General features: G+C 33.6%; 1 protein-coding gene across 5 annotated transcripts; it reads right to left on the bottom strand.

Moving 5' to 3' along the window:
- Window positions 1-469: 469 nt before the first annotated feature.
- Window positions 470-20,422, bottom strand: LOC123537005 (calumenin-B-like). 5 transcript variants are annotated; one of them, XM_045320540.2, is made up of 9 exons: window positions 20,268-20,422; window positions 20,007-20,116; window positions 17,474-17,604; window positions 16,405-16,595; window positions 13,377-13,534; window positions 12,420-12,480; window positions 9,849-10,085; window positions 9,324-9,520; window positions 470-4,415 (listed from the first exon to the last, which is right to left on the bottom strand). In XM_045320540.2, the coding sequence occupies exons 2-9, from the start codon at window positions 20,109-20,111 to the stop codon at window positions 4,311-4,313; spliced, it is 1,185 nt and encodes a 394-aa protein (XP_045176475.2). In that variant the 5' UTR covers window positions 20,112-20,116; window positions 20,268-20,422; the 3' UTR covers window positions 470-4,310. The 5 variants fall into 5 exon arrangements, with proteins under 5 accessions (XP_045176475.2, XP_045176474.2, XP_045176472.1 ...); XM_045320539.2 differs by lacking the exons at window positions 9,849-10,085; window positions 13,377-13,534 and adding an exon at window positions 12,873-13,030; XM_045320537.2 differs by lacking the exons at window positions 9,324-9,520; window positions 13,377-13,534 and adding an exon at window positions 12,873-13,030 and having other exon boundaries at window positions 9,853-10,085.
- Window positions 20,423-21,059: the final 637 nt, after the last annotated feature.

Below are 21,059 nucleotides of genomic sequence, written 5' to 3' on the forward strand. Positions count from 1 at the left end.
TAAGCTAGCTGGATGGCTTCTTTATATAAAAGGATTCTACACCCAAACCTGGGGGTTTCAAACCACCAGTGGCGAGGCACAAGTTATTTAAAGCCAGTGGCCTTAACTACTTGACCACAAAGCCCCCAAATATTACTGATGAAAATATTTCCATCACAGGCAGTATTTACGTGTTAAATGTTCAATACTTGGTCTGCAGCAGTTTTACAGCATAGAGACATAACTTCAGATTAACCAATATGTATTATACCTGTAAAATCATTTAATTTCATGGTTTTGATTAAAACTGCTATTTCATGGGCATATGAACATTTAAACATACAATGAATTGGAATTTACTTGTTCACTAGGATTAAATTTCATGGACCATGACTATAAGACCCATGAATATTAGCGATTTAACAGTACCTTAAATCTGTAACTACAGTAGCCCTTAGTACATCAGGCAGAAAAAAGACAGAAAATGATGTAAAATTGTAAAGAGAGTTTATTTTTAAAAAACATATCAAATGGCTGAAGAAATACATTTCAATGTGAGGGGACATAAATTGTAGAGAATTCTTTCATAAGATAAATATACAGTATAGCTATACAGGATATATCTGAATGGTAATGCTAAATTAAATGGTGAATATCATATAACCTATTCAAAACAACTTGCATTCACATACTGTCAAGTATTCAGTGTTTGTTCTGATGGAGGAGGAAGACCCCTAGGTTCAAGTAGGGACAACAATCTTTCATTAGCCAGCTGGATGAGTTCCATGCATGAAAACATTCTTCTACCCAAGCAACAGTGCCATGGAATAAATTTTTAATAGTTGAAGAAGACCCCCCAGTGCCCCTGCGGTCATTATTTCTGACACAGGTGGGTATCTTGGTAGATCAAGTACCCCTCCCCAAATTAATGGATGGCTGTCTAACATACAAGAATTTCTACAACGTAAGCTGGGTCTGGCATCCCACTGACATTATGGTATTCGAAAGTTGAGTTATAATATAGGAGTCTACTTCAATCCTGGTATCTGAATGCTCAGTTTTTTGAAGTTATAAAGATAACAATACTGACAGTGAAAACAGGTAAGAAAGATACCAGTTAATGCACAATTTTACCAAAAACAAAAGAAATTTTAAGATTGTGTATGTAACGTGTTTTCAAAGTGGTTAAAAGAACCATGTTATGAAAAAGTATCACCAGCAAACAATGCCTATGCAAGATAACAAACTATAATAGATTACACAGTCATTCAAGGAACTTGAAATATTGACAGATGCAGTGATTGTTAATCTAATGACACATGAAAAGCACCGTTTTTCTAAACTTTTTCTACAATTTCCTTTTAAAAGCTTCTTCAGAATCTAATGCGACACTGAGAAAAAAACTTCTCTTGCTAAATATTAGCACGAAATTAACATTGTTTTTTCCCCTTATCATTGAAGGTACTTGCCTTGCATATACACCACAATACTGAAATTTTCAAAACAGAAAAAATCGTAAAACAGAAATATTTGACATTTTTAGAGTGATTTAAGTTCAGATAAATGCCTCCTATAAAAATAAGATTTTTACTGTGTGACTAACACAGCAGACAACTCTTCAGCATATTTTCAGACTGCAAAAATGTTTTCATAAATAAATTTAGCCTAGAAGTCAAAATTTTAGTTTGTTTCAATGTTTTATTTACAGTTACTAACTTCCAAAATTTGGATTTTGATAGTAATCCACAAGACAAGTTCCTTCAGTGACCAACTTATCACCGAGTCTACAGCTGTCAGTTCTGCAGCTTTTCTCAGGAAAGCAAGAAAACTCATGTGTATTTCCAGTTAGTGAACACACTAATCTTGTTAAACCATAAAAATTGTATGCATGACAAAATGATTACATTCAATGATTATGAGAGTTAATATAAATTACATGGAAGAATATGACCATTACTCAATTTTTGACTAGTCAGCATTTTTCATATGATATGTCCAATGTTTTAAATTATCAAAATACTTAATTAAAACAAAAATTAAGTGATAGTTGTAGGAAAAAACTATTGCTTACTTTGCTGTTGTATAAAAATACCATAAAATCAGGTTTTTAAAAAAAAAATACAATAAAAAAACTAACACATAATTTTATATATGCACTATAACATTACAAAGACATGAGAGCAAATTGGGTCTATCTTCCAAACAAGCTGTATGTATAACATACTGAACTTCATTCCAAGTTTTGAAACTGAATTTCACACCTTTCAGTGGATAGACAAATTTTGCACCATATCCATGATTCGCACTTTGACATATCTGAAAACGTTTGGCACCTAAGGTTAATTACTTTACAAAATATTAACACAGATAACACATGTAAAATTGGTCCTAAGTTAAAAAGCTGAATTAGATACCAGTTTATGACTACAAACATCTGATTGGATGATTCTGAGTGCAAATTCGAAATCATCCAATGACAGGATTGCATTCTGCGACTGGTTTCAAAATTCTAATTTTAAAACTTGAGGCACACTGACAAACAATTTTAGTATGCTCAACATTTCTTTCTCAGCAGAATACATGAAGCTAGACTGATATAACTTAGCAAAGCTAAAATGCTTTCTACAAACAAAATGCTTAACCTACTAAACATACAATACAAAAACAACGAACAAAAATATCTGTATCATATATCACTATCCCTTGAGGTCTGCTAATTTCATCATTACAAAATTATGACAAAAATTTCCAAAATCTTTACAATTTGTGACCATTTATCCTCAAAAACCTTGGACACATTTACTTTTCAAAACATATACAGCAGTCAAAAAACAAATCTTATACATACATATCTCCCAACATACAGATAATGTATATTTTGTTCATTTTATACTGAAATTCTTAAATGTAAGTAACAACGCTGTACATGTATTATGCTTTTTAATTTTAGCGCAACATTCTTGTACACTAGCGAAACTCTGTTAAATAATGGAAGAATATTCTGTGAAGCCAAGCAATACTATGCCAATACTTTTTATCTTCAGCAAGTGACTAGTGGATTAAAACCAACATCAAACCTGTATTCAACAGCAGGCCAACGTTACAGCACAATCTGGCTGTTTAAGGCAGATGGCTGTAAAAGTCTATCAGAGTAGTCAGCAAACAAACTGCTGCATAATACAGGTGGCCACTAAAGCAATTTCAACTGTATTTTAAACATCTGTTTTACTTTTAACATGTTAAATGATCTCTTTTAAGTCAGACAAAAATCTGCTATAAGCTTCTACTCGGGAGCCAGGTAAGGATATTTAATTTCATTTTGGGAGGTTCACAAAACAAACCATATTCCAGAACTCTCACCATTTTTCATGTAAACAACTGTGCTGTTCACAGTAAAAGATTAATTACCTTAAGACACAATGGCTTGGTTCGAGTCACTGGAAAAAACCTTAAATATCAATTTTGGATCCCTGTATTCATGATATTATGCAACAACTATTTCCCTGTTCTTTTTGTGGCACTAAGATGTAAGCATGTATGTACAGACTAGAAATTCTAAAACTACATAAAAACACAGTCTATGATTTACAAAACCTAGTTTTAAGACCAGTCTAAAACCTCTAGCATCTGATTGGTTGATTCTGAAGACCAATGGCGTAATTAAATTCTGTGACTGGTCTCCGAACTATGATTAGTACCACAGACCATCTATAACAATCTCATTAGAAAATATCTCAATTCATTTTGATTCATAACATGTGAAAATGCACTGTATATAAGCATACAAACTGTACAAACTGAATATGTTAAAAATTCTCAACATTCTTATAGAAACGCTTCTAAACACACTAATTTATTACATGATTCTAAGAAATGTGATATCCTATTTATAACTTCATTATATTATTTTATCAAAACTACTGTAGGTTGTCATAACAATTTCAACCCCAATTTAAACAGGCCTAATAACATTTTTTTTGTACTTAAATGTAAAAATATGCAATAACACTCGCTTACGGTTTTTAATAGTGTGATATTTCAACAAAAAAAAATATCAGAAAAAATTAATTTTCTCCCTTTTTAAATATAACTTTTAAGTGGCTATGGCTTCAATGAAACCCATTCCTTCAAAAACATTACATCGCTGCCATAAAACACACACATAAACATGTATCTTAACACTCACACACAGAATTGCTATATATGCAGTATGACACAATTACATTATCAAAATACACAACTGTTATATAATTATATACTGCAAAAATACACATCAACTTATATATTTTCTACTGGCAATAAAATGCTTATGTTTCTATGCATGGACGGCATTAAAATTCATCATGGCGGGTGAGTGCATCACCGAAGTCAGTTGCTTGGCTTCCAACAAATATATCGTACTTGTCCAGAATCTCTTGCTTAGTGAGTACACCATCCTGCAATAGGAGGAAAAAAAAATTGAAAACAGACAACACTTTGACCAAGGAAATTGCTAACTTAATGAGCAGTTCTAGAAAATGACTCTCCACTAAATCTTTATATCAAGTTAAAATAACAAAAGTGTGTAAGTGTTTAAAATTATTGCAGTACTTAATCAAACAACTTTAAAAATTTAATTAAACATAACAAAAGAACTAAATACAGATAAACAATATTTAAACTTAAAATTTTTCAGTGGTTCACAGAAATGGTACCAAAAGCTGTTCCCCATCTGTAAACATAATTTCTGAAAATTGATTTAGTTATTGTAACAGAAATGTATCAGATTACGAGTACATAATTATATTCCAAAGTGTCAAAACAAAAGTTCTTAAAAGAATTTAACATTAAAAAAATGTTGAAATTTACAAATAGTAGTAATTTTTTGAAGAACCTTAAACTGCAAGTTATTAAAATTATTCTCTATGGATCAGACTTTTAAAAATAGAAAGACCAGAAAAAAAGAGAAAAAGAGAAAAAATCCACCATTATGATCATTCTGTGCTTCTTTGCATTGCCAAAAGAATATGCTTCTTTAAACGTGTATTTACCTACTCGGTTAAATTACTAAAGTAAAATGTTTTTAAAAAGTACATGCATTCAGATTTTAAAACAGTTTTTCAAAAGTTGAAAAGAACCATTACTTTCATTTAACTTAGTAGGTATTTTGAAATCAGTAATATTCAGTATGGTGTGACTATTTTCATGAAATGTATGGAATTAAATCGCAGCAAACATGTAAATTTCCAATTCATTACATCTTCTAAAGTTAAAATCCACGAATAAGTATCCCTATGAAACAGCTGTTTTGGCCCTTAAATTTTTTCTTTTTTTTTAAATAAAATTAATGGCAATTTGTTTGATGGGATTTGATTTTGCAGATTAATGCAACCATAAAAACATGCATATTAATGAGTTTAAATTATCAACTTTATGACATTTGTCTTCTTCTTTTTTTATCTTTATAGCTATCTTTTTTATAAAATTTTAAACACTTACAGTTATATACATCTGGAAGCATGCCCTTTTTTCAAAAAGTAATTCCTATCTTACTAATATTTTCATCTATAAGTTTGAGGCTTAAAAATACAATATGACAGGCACAAGCTGTAGACTAGCAGAAACATAAAAGATATAATATGGGAAGGGTATAAGTATATTTGAACAGAATCATTTTCAAATCTAATACTTTTTCATTACACAAGTCAAATTTTGATTGTAAAATGGTCATTAATTTTCTGTCTGTCTTATTTTTACTAAAAGTCCTGGAACATGAAACATTAAATGGACCTGTCTTTGTTATGAGAAAAATAAACTAAAAAACAGGGTGTATAACTAGTAGATCTGAATTTCTACAATTATGACTTGCAGCAAAACAATCTTAGATTTGTTTTGTATTATAAAAAAAAGATCAAAGGAATTTAATTTAATAGAAAGTGAAACTGCAGCTAAAAAACATGCTGTTAAGTCTTAAGGTAAATTGCAGGGAATGTCACATATCATTAGATGAAATTTTGACAAGTAAAATGCAGCCCAGGAAAAGCACACAAGAAATGAGGCATGGATGTGAAAGCTTATTCATTTGCTACATTAAGATATTACATCATTTTCAAAAGTACTTCAGTTGGAAAAGCAACCAGTTACCCTAAACTGCGCTCTCAAGTTCTGTATCACGACTGATTTGACCTGCACAAGTAACAACTTGCACCCATGATTTAGACATTGAGGATGAATGATTTCAGACAAACTGTCTTTCTTCTATGACAGTCATCAAAAAAATGGCCAAGCGAGATCCTAATTATGATCTAAATGCTTGTACCTAGACAAAACTGAGCAAGATCCTGATTATGACCTAAATGCTTGTACCTAGACAAAACCAAGTGAGATCCTAATTATGACCTAAATGCTTGTACCGAGACAAAACTAAACACTTTTCACAAGCCAGTTACAAGGTTTTCTCATGGAAGAATTCTACAAGCCAAGCAGAATTCTGAACCAACAGAGGTGAGAGGCAAGTATTTCGAAATTAGCAACCTGAACCACTCGGCCACAGAGGCTGTAACATCATTCAATAAACATGTGGAAACAGAAAGTCTACTTATTCTGTTGTTGTAACAAACTGAATGCGTGATTATTGTAAACTAGAACTGTTTTAAGAAGAGCATACAGTGAAAAAGAAAGTCTAATGTTAACAAAACCTTTTTGAAACAGAAGAAGGTTTAAGAATTATAAAGACTTCAACTAACTATTACTGTTCAGTCAATTCTTTAATTGTTCACTATGCAAGACTAAAACTTTCATATTACTTAAGTGGGGGAGTTGGCTGGCTGAGTCAAATTCCAATCAAAACCCCAGATGCACAACTTTACATGCTGAATAACATTACTATATGTTTCATGACTCTATGTCAAAAAGTTTTGAGATATATGCTGTATGAAGTCTCATATTTTTGACTAAAATCAATGGCCACAACTCTGGTCTGGCTGAGCCAAACAAAACCCCAGATGCACAATTTGACACACAGAGTAACAATCCTACACAGTTTCATGACACATGCGACAGAAACTTTTAGATCCTTTACATATTCTTTTTACTAAATAAAAGGTCAAACTTTTTTTCTTTTGTTTTTTTGGGGGGTGAGAGGGGTGGGGTGTTTAATGTTGCACCGACAAAAAAGTCATATGCCAACTTTCCAGCTTTTATGGCGGAGGAAGACCCCAGGTGCCCCTCTGTGTACTATTTCATCAAAGGCGGGCACCTGGATAGAACCACAGACCTTCCGCATGCCCACAACTTTTGACTTACAAAGTAAATCCTAAACAAAACCTCATATGCAAAACTTCACATGTTGAATAACAATCCTATAAATGTTTGTTGACTCTTGATCAAATGCTTTCTGCAATATGCACAACACTAAATTCTGACAGGACAGGCAAAGGCAAATCAAAGTTCCCTGTCAAATTTAAGGGAGCACAAAAGGCTATTTTCTTTCTATATACCTACATACATATTTCAGATTATAATTCACACACATACCTATATATTTGTTAACTTTTTGACAATCAGGTTAATTAACTTTACTTACAAACTCAAGCTTTGTTTAGTTATACAGTTGTTTCTCTTTACAAGTATCATATTGCTATAAATGAGTCTGGGCAAGTATTGTTTTCTTAAATAGTCCACTAGTATGTAACACAATAGCGTTTATTTTTGTAATATAAACCTGCTTTTTCTCCAGACTAAAGCAACATTCAGCTAATTCTTTTGAAGTTGCGATAAATTGAAAATCCTTTACACAAATTTTGATTTTTGGGGGGGTTCTGATTTTATTAGTTTAGAGTCTCAGTAACACAATTTAGATCACAAGGCAACTTTTCACAAAGCAATATAGATAGCTTCTACATATGACAGAATTCCACACCTCAAGTAAGATTTTGATCCCACAATAAGGTGCAAATGAGCTTGCAAAAAATACAATTCATAACAAATGTTAAGGGGTCTTAACTTTTACTTCAAAATAGTATGTGGATCTCTTTAAGATCATCAAATTAGAAAGTACTGTAAGGGGACATGAACAACACTGAATCTAATAAACTTCTAAAGTCACCATTTTCTAGGAGCAAATCTACCAGGAATTTCAATACTGATTATATACAACAGAAACCAGTTAACCTAACCAGTATTCCAAGATGCTTTACTAAAACTGACTTGATCTCCACAAGTAAGTGGCAACTTCTCCACAGGACTAAAAGGCGTAGGACTTTAAACTTTTGATTTTTGTATTATATGATGTACAGATTAAAATATAAGTTTTATATCTTTAAAAATAAAATAAAATTATCTTTCTAATACAATAACTATCATTGTTGTACTTAAAACGTTTTTTGGATTATCAGGAGTTAAATCCAATACACACAACAATTTTACATTCAGGCCATCAAAACTTTTACTTGCCTAAAAAATAAAACAGGTGGGCAATTTTTTCTTTTCTATTTATTTTTGCTGCTGGAGTTCTGTGGCATTATTACAGGTACAGGCAGGGCACATAGGTAGAACTATCAATCTTCAACAAGCCAGATAGGAAGCTTCCTCACATGAACAAATCTGAGCCGTGCCATGGGAAAATCAACATAGTGAAGTCTGCATTCGCGTAGTCTGGTTAGGATCCATGCTGTTCGCTAGCGGTTTCTCTAATTGCAATAGGCTTTAAAAGCGAACAGCATGGATCCTGACCAGACTGCGCGTATGCGCAGGCTGGTCTGGATCCATGCTGGTCGCACACCCACTATGTTGGTTTTCTCATGGCACGGCTCAATTTTTACTTTCAAATTCATAGTGGTGAGAGGTAAGTGCTTCTAGGTAACCATACCAAAGCCTCTGAGGCATGTGTGTGTGTCTATATCAGTACAGTTCGAGCTTCATACCCTCCAGTATTCCTATTTCTTTATAGTGTAACTTCAAATTAATGAATTAGGTTCTTCACCATGAACTCTGAGAGATGCGAATCTATGGTATACCACATATTATGAGATTCTTTCTTCCTTAAAAATACAATACAATTTCCTGTCCAATAAATGTTTTTTTTATATTTACATACCCAACACCTAAAATATCTTGTTTCTTTTTCACATACTTTGTTATTATCTTTAAAGTTATGTATTAATTTTCCTATCACCATAAGCATGCAACTTAGCAACAAAAGCATAAACAAAAGATTCAAGGACTCATGCATCAACTGAAGGCCATAAAAAGTAATAACATCATGCAACTGAACCAATCTGTACATTAACAACTGGCACCACTAGCGCTATATAAATACCATCAGACCATCTTGTTGTTCTTTTCTGAGTAAAACTTAAACGAACCTTATTTTCATCAGTTTCATAGATTAAATGTTTAGCCTCAGCTTCGGAATGATCATAATTTGGTGGAATTATCCAGTTTTTCACTTCATCTTTGTCCATGAAACCGTCTCCATTAGTATCGCGATAACTAGAGAACTGTTCTCTCTCGCCCTTTACCCACTCTGGTTCATCCTCGTCTTTATTTGGCCACATATCACCTAAAATGTTGCATACACAGAAAATTTACATACTGTAAACCGATTGTTCCAAAAATTTAGAAATTTTCAGAATGAACTGTATTCACATTATTCAAGAAAATAAAGTTTATTTCCTCTTTTGCAGTACTGCACCTACTTCTTTTGGCAAATTAATGATTTCCCAACAAAAATGCCTTCTGAAATGTGATTTAACAGTAAGTTAAGACTTAATTTTAAACTAAAAGGAAAAATATTTTGTGTATAACATCTTAAAGAGGAATATACTGAAAACTCTTGAATGTGAAAGCCAGCTCATTCTGATGTATATGTAAATATTGTGTGATTTCACCAACCCGGTCTTCATCTGATTCCCGGAATAAATGTTTCGTTTCTTCTAAGCTATTATCATAATCATCAGGTATAACCCAAGCTCGAACTTCTTCCAAGTTAAGATAACCATCCTGATCCTTGTCACGGAAATGCTTGAACTGATCTTTTTCTGACGCTACCCAATCAGGTACCCCATCTTTATCACTGTCTTCATCATCATCGTCCTCATCATCATCTTCCTCATCGTAAATGTCAGCTGTTTTGTAAGTAGTAAGCATCAGGCAAAAATACATCAACTGCTAGAATATCATCCCTATGCAACCCCTATGTTTCATGCTACAACATCCCTTTTCCAAAAAAAAATAATTACAGTAGAAGACAGTTTTTTTTTTTCCTTAATTTGCACAGCTATTTTTGTTGATTTCTGAAATAATTTCTACTGTATCGGGGCCCCTAATTTTGACAGTTTATGCCTTTTCATACAGGATACCATCAATTATCAGAAAAGAAATAACAGTTAAGAGGATCCTGTAAATATAGGAACTTTCAAAAGTAGGAAGAAATTTAAGATTTTGTTTCTTAAGTATAATGGATTTCTTTACCGAAAAAAATATAGGAATTTTAGTTGAGTTTACTTTAAAAATTTAATGTATATAAATTGACCTGAAGATTCAATGTTGTTATCAAATGCATGCAGGTAAAATCAAAGTTGATCTGTTTCATTCTGATGAAGCTTTAGTTATGAAATGACAACTCCAAAGTGTAGTTTGTAACAGGAAGAAACTGAAACTTTTTGTCATTTTATCCTAGCCAAAACTTTTCAATTCAAAATAATTAAAAGTAATAAATAATCTCTAAAAATAGAAGAAAATATGGGATTTTTATTGGTTTATAAAGCTGTGGACAGTAAACCTATTGATCAAGACAAGAGTGGCAAGTAAGGTTAAATCAAGTACAATGTAAATAGTAAAGGTAACCAATCTTTTGTCAGACTCAGGCTGGACAGACCGAGTCTTGGCAGGGAGGAATTTGACTAGGAATCCTTCCAGCTACTTTGATGAAAATGATGGTTATCATGTTCAGTCAGACAAAGAAATACAAACTGAAGTATCAGTATCTTTTTAAACAGGTTCAGAAATGAATGTCACAAGAAAAGCTATGAACATGACTGTCACTTTAAAGCAGCATGCCTACAGATCGTTTGACAACAAAAAAATATTTTTTTAGATATCTGGAAATAAATGCTATTATTTCTTAAGAAGGCTTTAAAACTTAATTACTGACAAACATTGTGTTATGGAAACATATGAGAATTTGCCGTTTTTACTACTTTTTATGATGAAAATCGAAAAGCGTTTGTCACGCTTTTACTCCATGTAAACTGTCTCCATTATAAATATCTATATTTTGAAATATTATTCACTACTTCAGCTACAGTGCTATTGGTTACGACGACGGGTAAATGTCTTTATTGCCACTGCGGTCAAGGGTTCGATTCCCAACGTGGTCATCTTTTTTTCTTGATCTGGAACTTTTAAAATATTCTAGAAACAAAAATTCATATTCTAATGTTCACAATAAGACCAAACTTCAATTTGAAAGAAAGATTATTTTTTAGCCAAATCTGGAGGCATGCTGCTTTAACGGTTAATGACTGATTTATAACTTACCAAGATGTTTTACAAACTAAACCAAGATGTAGCAATTAAATACAATATTTCCTGCTTTGTGGCTAGCCATTAATCATTTCTCACAGCATCATGTTTTACATATTAATGTGGATAGCCTCAAGACATATGAGCCGTGCCATGAGAAAATCAACATAGTGGGTTTGCGACCAGCATGGATCCAGACCAGCCTGCGCATCCGCGCAGTCTGGTCAGGCTCCATGCTGTTCGCTTTTAAAGCCTATTGGAATTGGAGAAACTGTTAGCGAACAGCATGGATCCTGACAAGACTGCGCGGATGCGCAGGCTGGTCTGGATCCATGCTGGTCGCAAAGCCACTATGTTGGTTTTCTCATGGCACAGTTCATATAATATCTTTTATACAAGTTTATCAATACTGGCTTCTTAAAGCTTCAACATGTATAAATATAAAGTACTGTGAAAGCTACGTGGCCCTACTACTACATCCCAATGTTTTTGTTTTTGTTGGGTTTAACGTCGATGTAGGTTACACAATTTAGGTCATATCATATGGGGACTTTCCAGCTTTTATGGTGGAGGAAGACCCCAGGTGCCCCTCTGTGCATTATTTCATCATGGATGGGCCCCTGGGTAGAACCATAGACCTTCTGTAAGCCAGCTGGATAGCTTCCTCACATGAAAAATTCTACACCCCGAGTGAGGCTTACATCTAAATGTAGTTAAAGAAAAATTAGTAAGTTATATAGAGTTCTCATGTTCTGCTATAAATAGCATTCTCAAGTTCTGCTAGAAGTGTAATCATGTTCTGCTATAAAGAATTCCCATGTTCTACCAAAAATAGGATTATTAAGTTCTACTAAAAACAGGACTCTCAAGTTCTGCTGAAATAGGATTCTAGGACTGTTCAAACAATAAAGGCAACACACAATTTGCTCACGTACCTATATATTCGTCTAAACTGATTTTACCATCCTTGTCTTTATCTATATCTTCCATAGTTTCCTGCAAAACACAATAATTCTCTGTTAAAACTTTATTCATTGGAAAACTACTGTAAAATTTATACATGTTTCAAAAGCTAAGTGAAGTGATTTATTTTTTGGGTTTAAAGACTTAATGTTCCATATAGTATTTTTCCAGCTTTCGATTTTAATGTCGAGGAACACTTAAGACACATCTATCGATACTATTACAGACACCTGGATAGACACACTTACCATTCACCAGTAACTTTAAAAACCTTAGGAATACCAACATAGTTTGCTATATGTTGATATGGCCCTGATTTACTAAGAAACTTACTTGCTTTGTATTAAGTAATGCCATTATATAAAATGACAGTAATGTTACAACTGGCACAGGATCATAATTAGTTGATGAAAATGAGAACATACAAGTATAACAACATCCGCCATGTGTTTATAATCTTCTGGGTGCTCAAAAGCCGCAAATTCTTCAAAATTCAACTTCCCATCACCATCTATGTCTGCTACTCCAAACTTCCTCTCATCACGCAACATTTCATTAAAATCTTCACTATCATCACCCTGTTCTAAAAATGACCAGAAAACCTGGCTTTACATTTGATTTTGAAAAAAATTAAATTTCTTAAAAATCTTGAGTTATTGCCTCCCATCCCTCAATAGTCACAGCAAACCACTTGCCAAGCATGTAAAACCGAAGTAGGAACACAAACTTTCTATACAAACAATGCAATGTAGCTTTCAGGATTTTAATTCTTTTTCAGTTGAAAAGATTTCCCAATACAACAATTTTTTTTTGTCCAAGGGCTTATTTTACAAATCGCAAACCTATGAAGCTGCTACAGTTTAACAAACGGCAACATTTGCTGTGACTACTTGAGAAAGATCTGTATCTATTTGTTTATCGGAACTTACTAAAACCACTATATCTTTCATGTGTTCATGCTCCTCAGGATGTAAAAAGGCTGCAAATTCTTCTTTTGTAAGTTCTCCATTATGATCTTCATCAGCTTGAGCAAATTTACGCTCGTCTCTCTTAACCATGTTGGCAAAGTCTTCTGCTTCTTCTGGGTCTATTTAAGCACAAGCATGTTAGTTGTGTATTTATTATTATATAAAACATGCAAGATATGTTAAAACAAAGATATAGTGAACATACAGTGAAATATGGTTCACTTGGGCATCACTGATAAGAGTAAAGTGCATAAAACCAAGCTGTGGACTTGACATCAGGACAAATAGTATACTTCTATTTTGGAGATTTTTCTTTTCGAGGGGGCAGGGGGTGGGGGGAACAGAGAGGAGTTAAATCCAAAATAAAACTTAGAGTGTGCAATTTAATATGCTTAATAACATTCCTAAAATATCTGATGACTCTACATGTAGGTCAAATTTCAACAAGTGGGTAACACAAATTTTGGACTAATAGATAGGCAGACCGACAAAGGCAAATCAAAGCTGGGCATGTCGTTATTAGTGTACTGCAGATTCGCATGCATGCTTTTAATGACTGCGAGTGTTTATTTAGAATAAACGTGTTAATCGGTGACAGAGTTTTATTAATTATAGGAAACGAAATATACGAAAAAGGATTATCAAAGGAAAATGCCCCCAGGTCCCTAGTGATGCACAGGCAAGTATCATGCCAGGTCCTTTCTTTTGAAAATTTTGAAGTCCTGTATGGGAGTCCAAGGTCAAATGGAACCCCTGAGCCCACAACACAACCCACAGCCCAATCCTAAAAATATTTTTGGGGATACAAAAAGCAATATCTTTGTATTTTAAGTAAAAGCCTGGCATAATCAAATATTCAATAATCCCGGTATATTTTCACATGCAAAACATGCATAGAATATCATGAAGACCATCAAATTTTCTTATCCTGTCTAACAAACAATATCTTTATATAATCAAACGTAAATCATTCTTGTTTATGATACTAATTATCAATGTTCAGGCCTCTGTGACCTTGACCTTTAATGGAGTGACCCCAAAAACAATAGGGGTCATTTACTCTGCATGAACAATCATCCTATGAAGTTTCAACATTCTGGGTCAAGAGGTTCTCAAGTTATTGATTGGAAATGGTTTTCCATGTTCAGGCCCCTGTGGCCTTGACCTTTAACAGAGTGACCCCAAAATCATAAGGGGTCATCTAATCTGCATGACCAATCATCCTATTAAGTTTCAACATTCTGGGTCAAGTGGTTCTCAAGTTACTGACCGGAAATGGTTTTCAATGTTCAGGCCCCTGTGACCTTGACCTTTAATGGAGTGACCCCAAAATCTATAGGGGTCATCTGCTTTGCATGTACAATCATCTTATGAAGTTTCAACATTCTGGGTCAAGTGGTTCTCTAGTTATTGATCGGAAATGGTTTTCCATGTTCAGGCCCCTGTGACCTTGACCTTTGATGGAGTGACCCCAAAATCAATAGGGGTCATCTACTCTTCATGACCAATCATCCTATGAAGTTTCAACATTCTGGGTCAAGTGGTTCTCTAGTTATTGATCGGAAATGGTTTTCAATGTTCAGGCCCCTGTGACCTTGACCTTTGACGGAGTGACCCCAAAATCAATAGGGGTCATTTACTCTTCATGACCAATCATCCTATGAAGTTTCAACATTCTGGGTCAAGTGGTTCTCTAGTTATTGATCGGAAATGGTTTTCAATGTTCAGGCCCCTGTGACCTTGACCTTTGACAAAGTGACCCCAAAAACAATAGGGGTCGTCTACTCCAGCAGCCCTACAACCCTATGAAGTTTGAAGGTTCTAGGTCAAATGGTTTTCCAGTTATTGCTCAGAAATGAAGTGTGACGTAGGGACGTAGGGACGGACGGACGGGGTAAAAACAATATGTCTCCTGGGGGAGACATAATTCACTGTACTTAAAAGCTGAAGCATACATTTTTTCTTTAACCTTCTGTAACACCACATGGCATCTCCCCCCACCCCCAGCCAGCAATATATCATATGCAGTGTGTGATGTGTGCTTTCTAATTCACTAGATGTAAATATGAAACATGCTATAATGTTTAGAGCATGCAACAAGTCTTTGTTAACTATAATTCTGCGATGAAAAGCTACTTTACACATGGAAAAATTGTTAGGCAATTATGAATTAATTCCTAGATTATCATCCAATTTTTGTTAAAAAAGTTGGGGTGGGCGGGAGTAAAAACCACTGTACACAAGGGCTCCATTTGAAATTGACTCTTTAAATTAACTAAAGTGTACATACTGACTCCTAGAATTTCATATTTATACATAAATTTGTAATATGTATCTTGATATACAATGAAGACCTGTATTATAGCCTATAATACTATAATATAGGTACTAACTCATTGTTAGTATACCTCCTATGACAGTATGTTTTTACTACGAGTAATACACAAGATCATGTATATCTTGATTGCTAGTTTCAAAGGCACCCGCTGACAAACATGACATGTCATATGTAGATGGAGCATGCCCTTGTTTCATTGGTTATCTTTTATTCATGCAATGATAGGAATTTTCCTGTGAGTTTTGGAGGTAATCAGGTCACACTGGTGATTTTCCATCTTGCGAGCACTTTTGACACTAGCTTAACTTTGGAAAAATACCATGTACACAGATGCTATTTCTGTTTATTACTTTTGGAGATTTGATTAGTTTTATTTCAGTTTCATTAATTGAGGCAATGATACAATTAGCTGGGGACGTATTGGTCACTCAGCAATTTTCAGTTGGTTTTAACAATCTAAGTTTCATAAATATTTGGCCAAAATTGTAACATCTGGAGAGCTGTTAAATTTGTTGAAAATGCATCATGACCAACAACAGACACAGGTTGATCACTCAGGTGAGGTAAAATACATGAATGTCACACATGATAGGAAATACATATTTCTACAGTAAATACTAACGAGTGCGCTAGAAGACAAGTAATAATTACCATGTTCATAGCCATAAGTACGTTGTCTGTATGATTCCCAGGTCAATTTACCATCTCCAACTTCATGTTCCTTCCACATTCTCTCTGTATCTTCAATAATATACTTCTTTTGTACATACTGTATCCAATGTTGTAACTCATCCTCCGTGATGAACGCATCGTGATTTCTGTCTATCTTGTCAACAATGAAACTGCAAAAACAAAATTCAAATATACTTACGGCCAACAGTTAAACAACACATAACAATAACCTTGGTTTTATAAAAAGCATTTTGTCAAGTCACACACAGTATAGCAAACTCTGGTATTTTTCATACACACACCATAAATTTGCATATTGTACATATGAATATTCAAACTTGGACAAGTTCAAACAATGTATTTATAAATATCATTACATTTATATCATTTTAATCAAAGAACTTTGCAATATGCCTGGCTGATAAAAATATGCCCTTCATTACTATTCTTGAGAAGCAATTGTATAGCAAATAAAGAATAAACACATAAGTGTCAACAGAAAGTGTTCAAAATCTACACCCCCTCACCCCCTTCCCCACTGCCGTCCCACTAGTTATCAGGCTACATGCCAGGCACATTCTGAGCAAAGATAACAAAAAGTGTGCATTCATTGAAAGAAAAGGGAATATTGTGCCTTTTCCATATGTATAAAAGTTACTGTACTCTGCAAGCAAAATTATGACAAAAGGAAGAACATTTACAGAACATTAATTTTATCTTATTCATTATCAATTCAGTCACCCGCTGGGGTTGTTACCCACTGATCAAGTTTTTCATGTCTGTATATTTATTTATTTATGCAGGTGGCAATGACTGCAATAAACTATGAACAGGAAACTATTTAACTTTAAAAAAATTCAAATAAACATGCAAATGATGGTATCCCAAGGCTATACCATAAAAATGAACATTACAGTCATTTTAAACACTTCCTTGCATTTTTGTTTTTCTGACTTGTTGTTGAGCATTTTAGAATCACTGAACATTTGAAGTCAGCCAAAAAAACAGGTACCAGTAAGCAAGAAACTTATACTTTTTAAATACATACCCGAGTTTTTCCTTGCTCTCTTCAGGAGTAAGTTGATCAAAATCTCTGGCCTCTTTCTGACCAAGAAAGGCATCATGATCATAGTCATTGTTGTGCTCTCCTTCAACTTCATGTTGCTTTTCACTCAGTTTCTGTAAATTTAATAAACCTTAAAATTACATTTTTACAAAAAGTAAATGGGTTTACTACAGTGATTACTATGACCTTTACATACATGTAAATTAATGTGCAAGCTTGAAAAATAGTTGCACTTAAAAAATGTGTTTCTTGTTTTGTTTATTTGGTTGTTTTGGGTTTAATGCCGTTTATAAACAGTATTTCAGATAGATACAACAGGCAGTTAACCTAATCAGTGTTCCTAGATTCTGTACCAGTACAAACCTGTTCTCCACAAACTGCAATCTTCCCTACATAAATCAGAGGTGAAAGATGAATCATTTCAAAAACAATGTCTTTTATCAAATCCTCAAGGAAAACTTATGCCTCGCCTGAGGATTAATATAAACTCAAGACTCTGTGATCCAAAGATCTGCACCCTCCCTATTGAGCAAAGTGGGTGGGCTTTTCTTTTCTTTTAAGACTCTACAAAACTTTATTAAAGTTCATTTATAGTGCATGTTATCATTTAAGTATTCACAACACCAATTATTTTTTTCAAATCAACATCAATAAAAAAAAAAGATAATAAAAATATGCAATTTGAAACACGTGGAAAATGGCTTACAATGTACTGTGGACGAAGGCAGTCATTTTAGTGTTAAAAATTTCATTAACACACAACCCTATTCTTTATGTAACAAACTTTTGTTAAAACATGCATTGTTTTTTCAGTACCAGGAGAATGATGGCAGGGCACAATAGTTGGGGAAAGACTGAAAAATGACAAAAACACCTGGGTAAAAGCATGTCATAGAGAAAATAGTTTCTCTTATATGCAAACTACACTTCACAAAAAAAATGACTTAAAAGTTCATTGCTTGTGTTTAATGATATGGTTGAATGTTGGAAAATGTAAAAACACAAAAAAATGTGGCAAGGGGGAAGAGGGGAAATTTTGTCAAAGTTGGAGAAAAGATACTTTTATAAGAGGGGAATAGAACCAATTTTTCATTTTCTGCCCCAAAAATAACTGTAACATACCAAAATTCTAACGAAATCAAACCACGCCAATATATAACTCACTTTAAATTTCAACCCATATTTGAAATGTCGCAAAAATACACTAAAACTAGATATTGTTAATCACGAAAAACAAATCTCTCACACCACTTACATGCAGATATTGTGAAATTCCACAAATAATGGGCAATAACTCAAAAGAATATTACTGAACCAAAACATTCAAACAATAAAAATAACTAGGCTTGGCAGTGGAATTCCAACCAGTGATAAAGGAGAAGTAGCCCTGGCATCAAAGAATTTGACAAATCAAGGGTAATAACTCCACTGAAAATAATTTAATCAGAATATGATAATGATACTTGTGAGGTTTGGTCAAATTCAGCCTAATGGTATACAGGAAGTAGTGCAAACTCCATAAAAATACAAAACAAGGGCCATAACTCTGCTGAAAATCATTTAACCAGAACATGCTGCTGATATGCATAACTAGACATTGCACTGATAAGCTATGTAAGGTTTGGTGGAAATCTGTCCAATGTTGTAAGAGAAGCAATCTGACTACTAAAAGATCATAACTCCACTCAATATCAATGAACCTGAACATGCAAATAAAATGCCCAAATAGCAGGCTGGGCACATCTCCCAATTGGGGTATATTACCCCAATTGGGGTGTAACAAGAACAATAGAAAAGTACAAAATTTTTGATAACTTTTTTATTAAGGAAGTGCTAATGCTCATATTCTCAGGTCAACTTCGTATGATATAAACAGTTGACAATATGATAATTTTTTGACATAATTTTGTTGTAAAAATTTCAGATTTTCACCATTTTTTAACATTCATGCAAAATTGATAAATGGTACAAGCATATTTGTAATGACAATATAAAGCTTTAGTAAAAATATTTATGTTAGCACTTTAAAGAAAAAAGAAATATATATTTTTTGTGCTTTTCTATTGTTCTAGTTGTACCCTGAACGAGGTAATTTACCCCGATTGGGAGATGTGCCCAGCCTGAATAAGACCTCGCAATGATCACTTCTGTAAGGTTTAGTGGAAATCTGCCTAAATGGTAACTTCTGTAAGGTTTTGTGGAAATCTGCATCAAGTGACCAAAACTTCATAAAATTTGAAGAATCAAGGACCATAACTCCACTGAAAAAAAGCTGATATACAAGTGATATGCACAACTAGGCTTGGCAATAATCAATCTTGTGGTGTTTGGTGTAAATCTGCAAGGTGGTGTTGGAGGAGCTGCATGGCAAAACTTCATAACATACAGATGAACAGCACTAAATTGTTATGTTTCCCCTAGTACTTCATGTGGAAAACATAATTTCAAACTAGTGAAAAACATTATGAAAAAAGAAAATATATAAAGTGCCATCAAAAAATACTGCACGCCATACCTGTTCATGGACTCGATCTTTGTGTTGTTCTTTATTTGGAGGAAGAGCTGAACAATAACTGCTAGTGAATAATGCTATAGCTAGTCCGGCCGAATACAGCTTCATTTTTCCTGAAGAAAATAAAAGGAAAAATCTTCATTATTTCAATAAGCGTTCAATAACTTTGATCTTATACTTTTTGACAGCTCTGTTTCCCGAATATTTTTTAAATGTTCCTGTAAAAATATAAATGATATACTAAATGTAAATAAATCAATATACCTTTTTCTAGGTTAATCCACTCCGAGGTTGTTTTATGATGAACAGTTTCTTAGAAATCAGTAAAAGTTTCTGATGTAACTTCTTCTAATACTTTACGTGTTTGCCTCGCTCGGACGCTGATCAATTTTTATCCAATCACATGCTTTGTTTGAATTCATGTGATTATGTGAACCAATCAAAAACTGTCAACGTGGAAACGGAAATGAGTTGGAGAACTTGCGCAGAACAAGGCGCTTTTGTGTGATTTGGCTTTCGTGCGAAGTGCATGCGTGGCAAGAAATTTGATACATGTACGAGAAACGCAACCACCGGTATACCGCAACGGAAAGAGAGAATAGTTTAAATTAGAACAAGGAAGAAAAAAAATGACTTCAAATTTTATTTTTAAGGACGGTTGCGGCAGTTCTGGGTTTAAAATCTCCCAATAATAGAATTTGTTCAAACACAGCAGAATTATGAAAAAATCGACAAGATTATACATTCTGAGAATCAAAACTGGAACTTAATATCGAAATATTATTTGAAAGCGTTAGATAAGAAATATAATTCAGATTTCTTTATTTGCACGTGTTCTAATATAAAACAGTTTGATAGTTGCGCTTGCCTAACTATTACTCTTGTGCCATCAAGTCTTGGTGTAGATTCATGCAAGTTTCTCCCCTTATTCTACAAGGGATGTACTCAATATGCCCCTGTTCGGGAATAATAACATAAAGTTCCGAAACAATTCACTGTTTTTCAAAAGTGTTCTTGATAGTAATTCGAACTGTGGATATATGGAATACCGAAACA

Source organism: Mercenaria mercenaria, chromosome 17 (genome assembly GCF_021730395.1).
Source record: "Mercenaria mercenaria strain notata chromosome 17, MADL_Memer_1, whole genome shotgun sequence".
Lineage (NCBI taxonomy): Eukaryota > Metazoa > Mollusca > Bivalvia > Venerida > Veneridae > Mercenaria > Mercenaria mercenaria.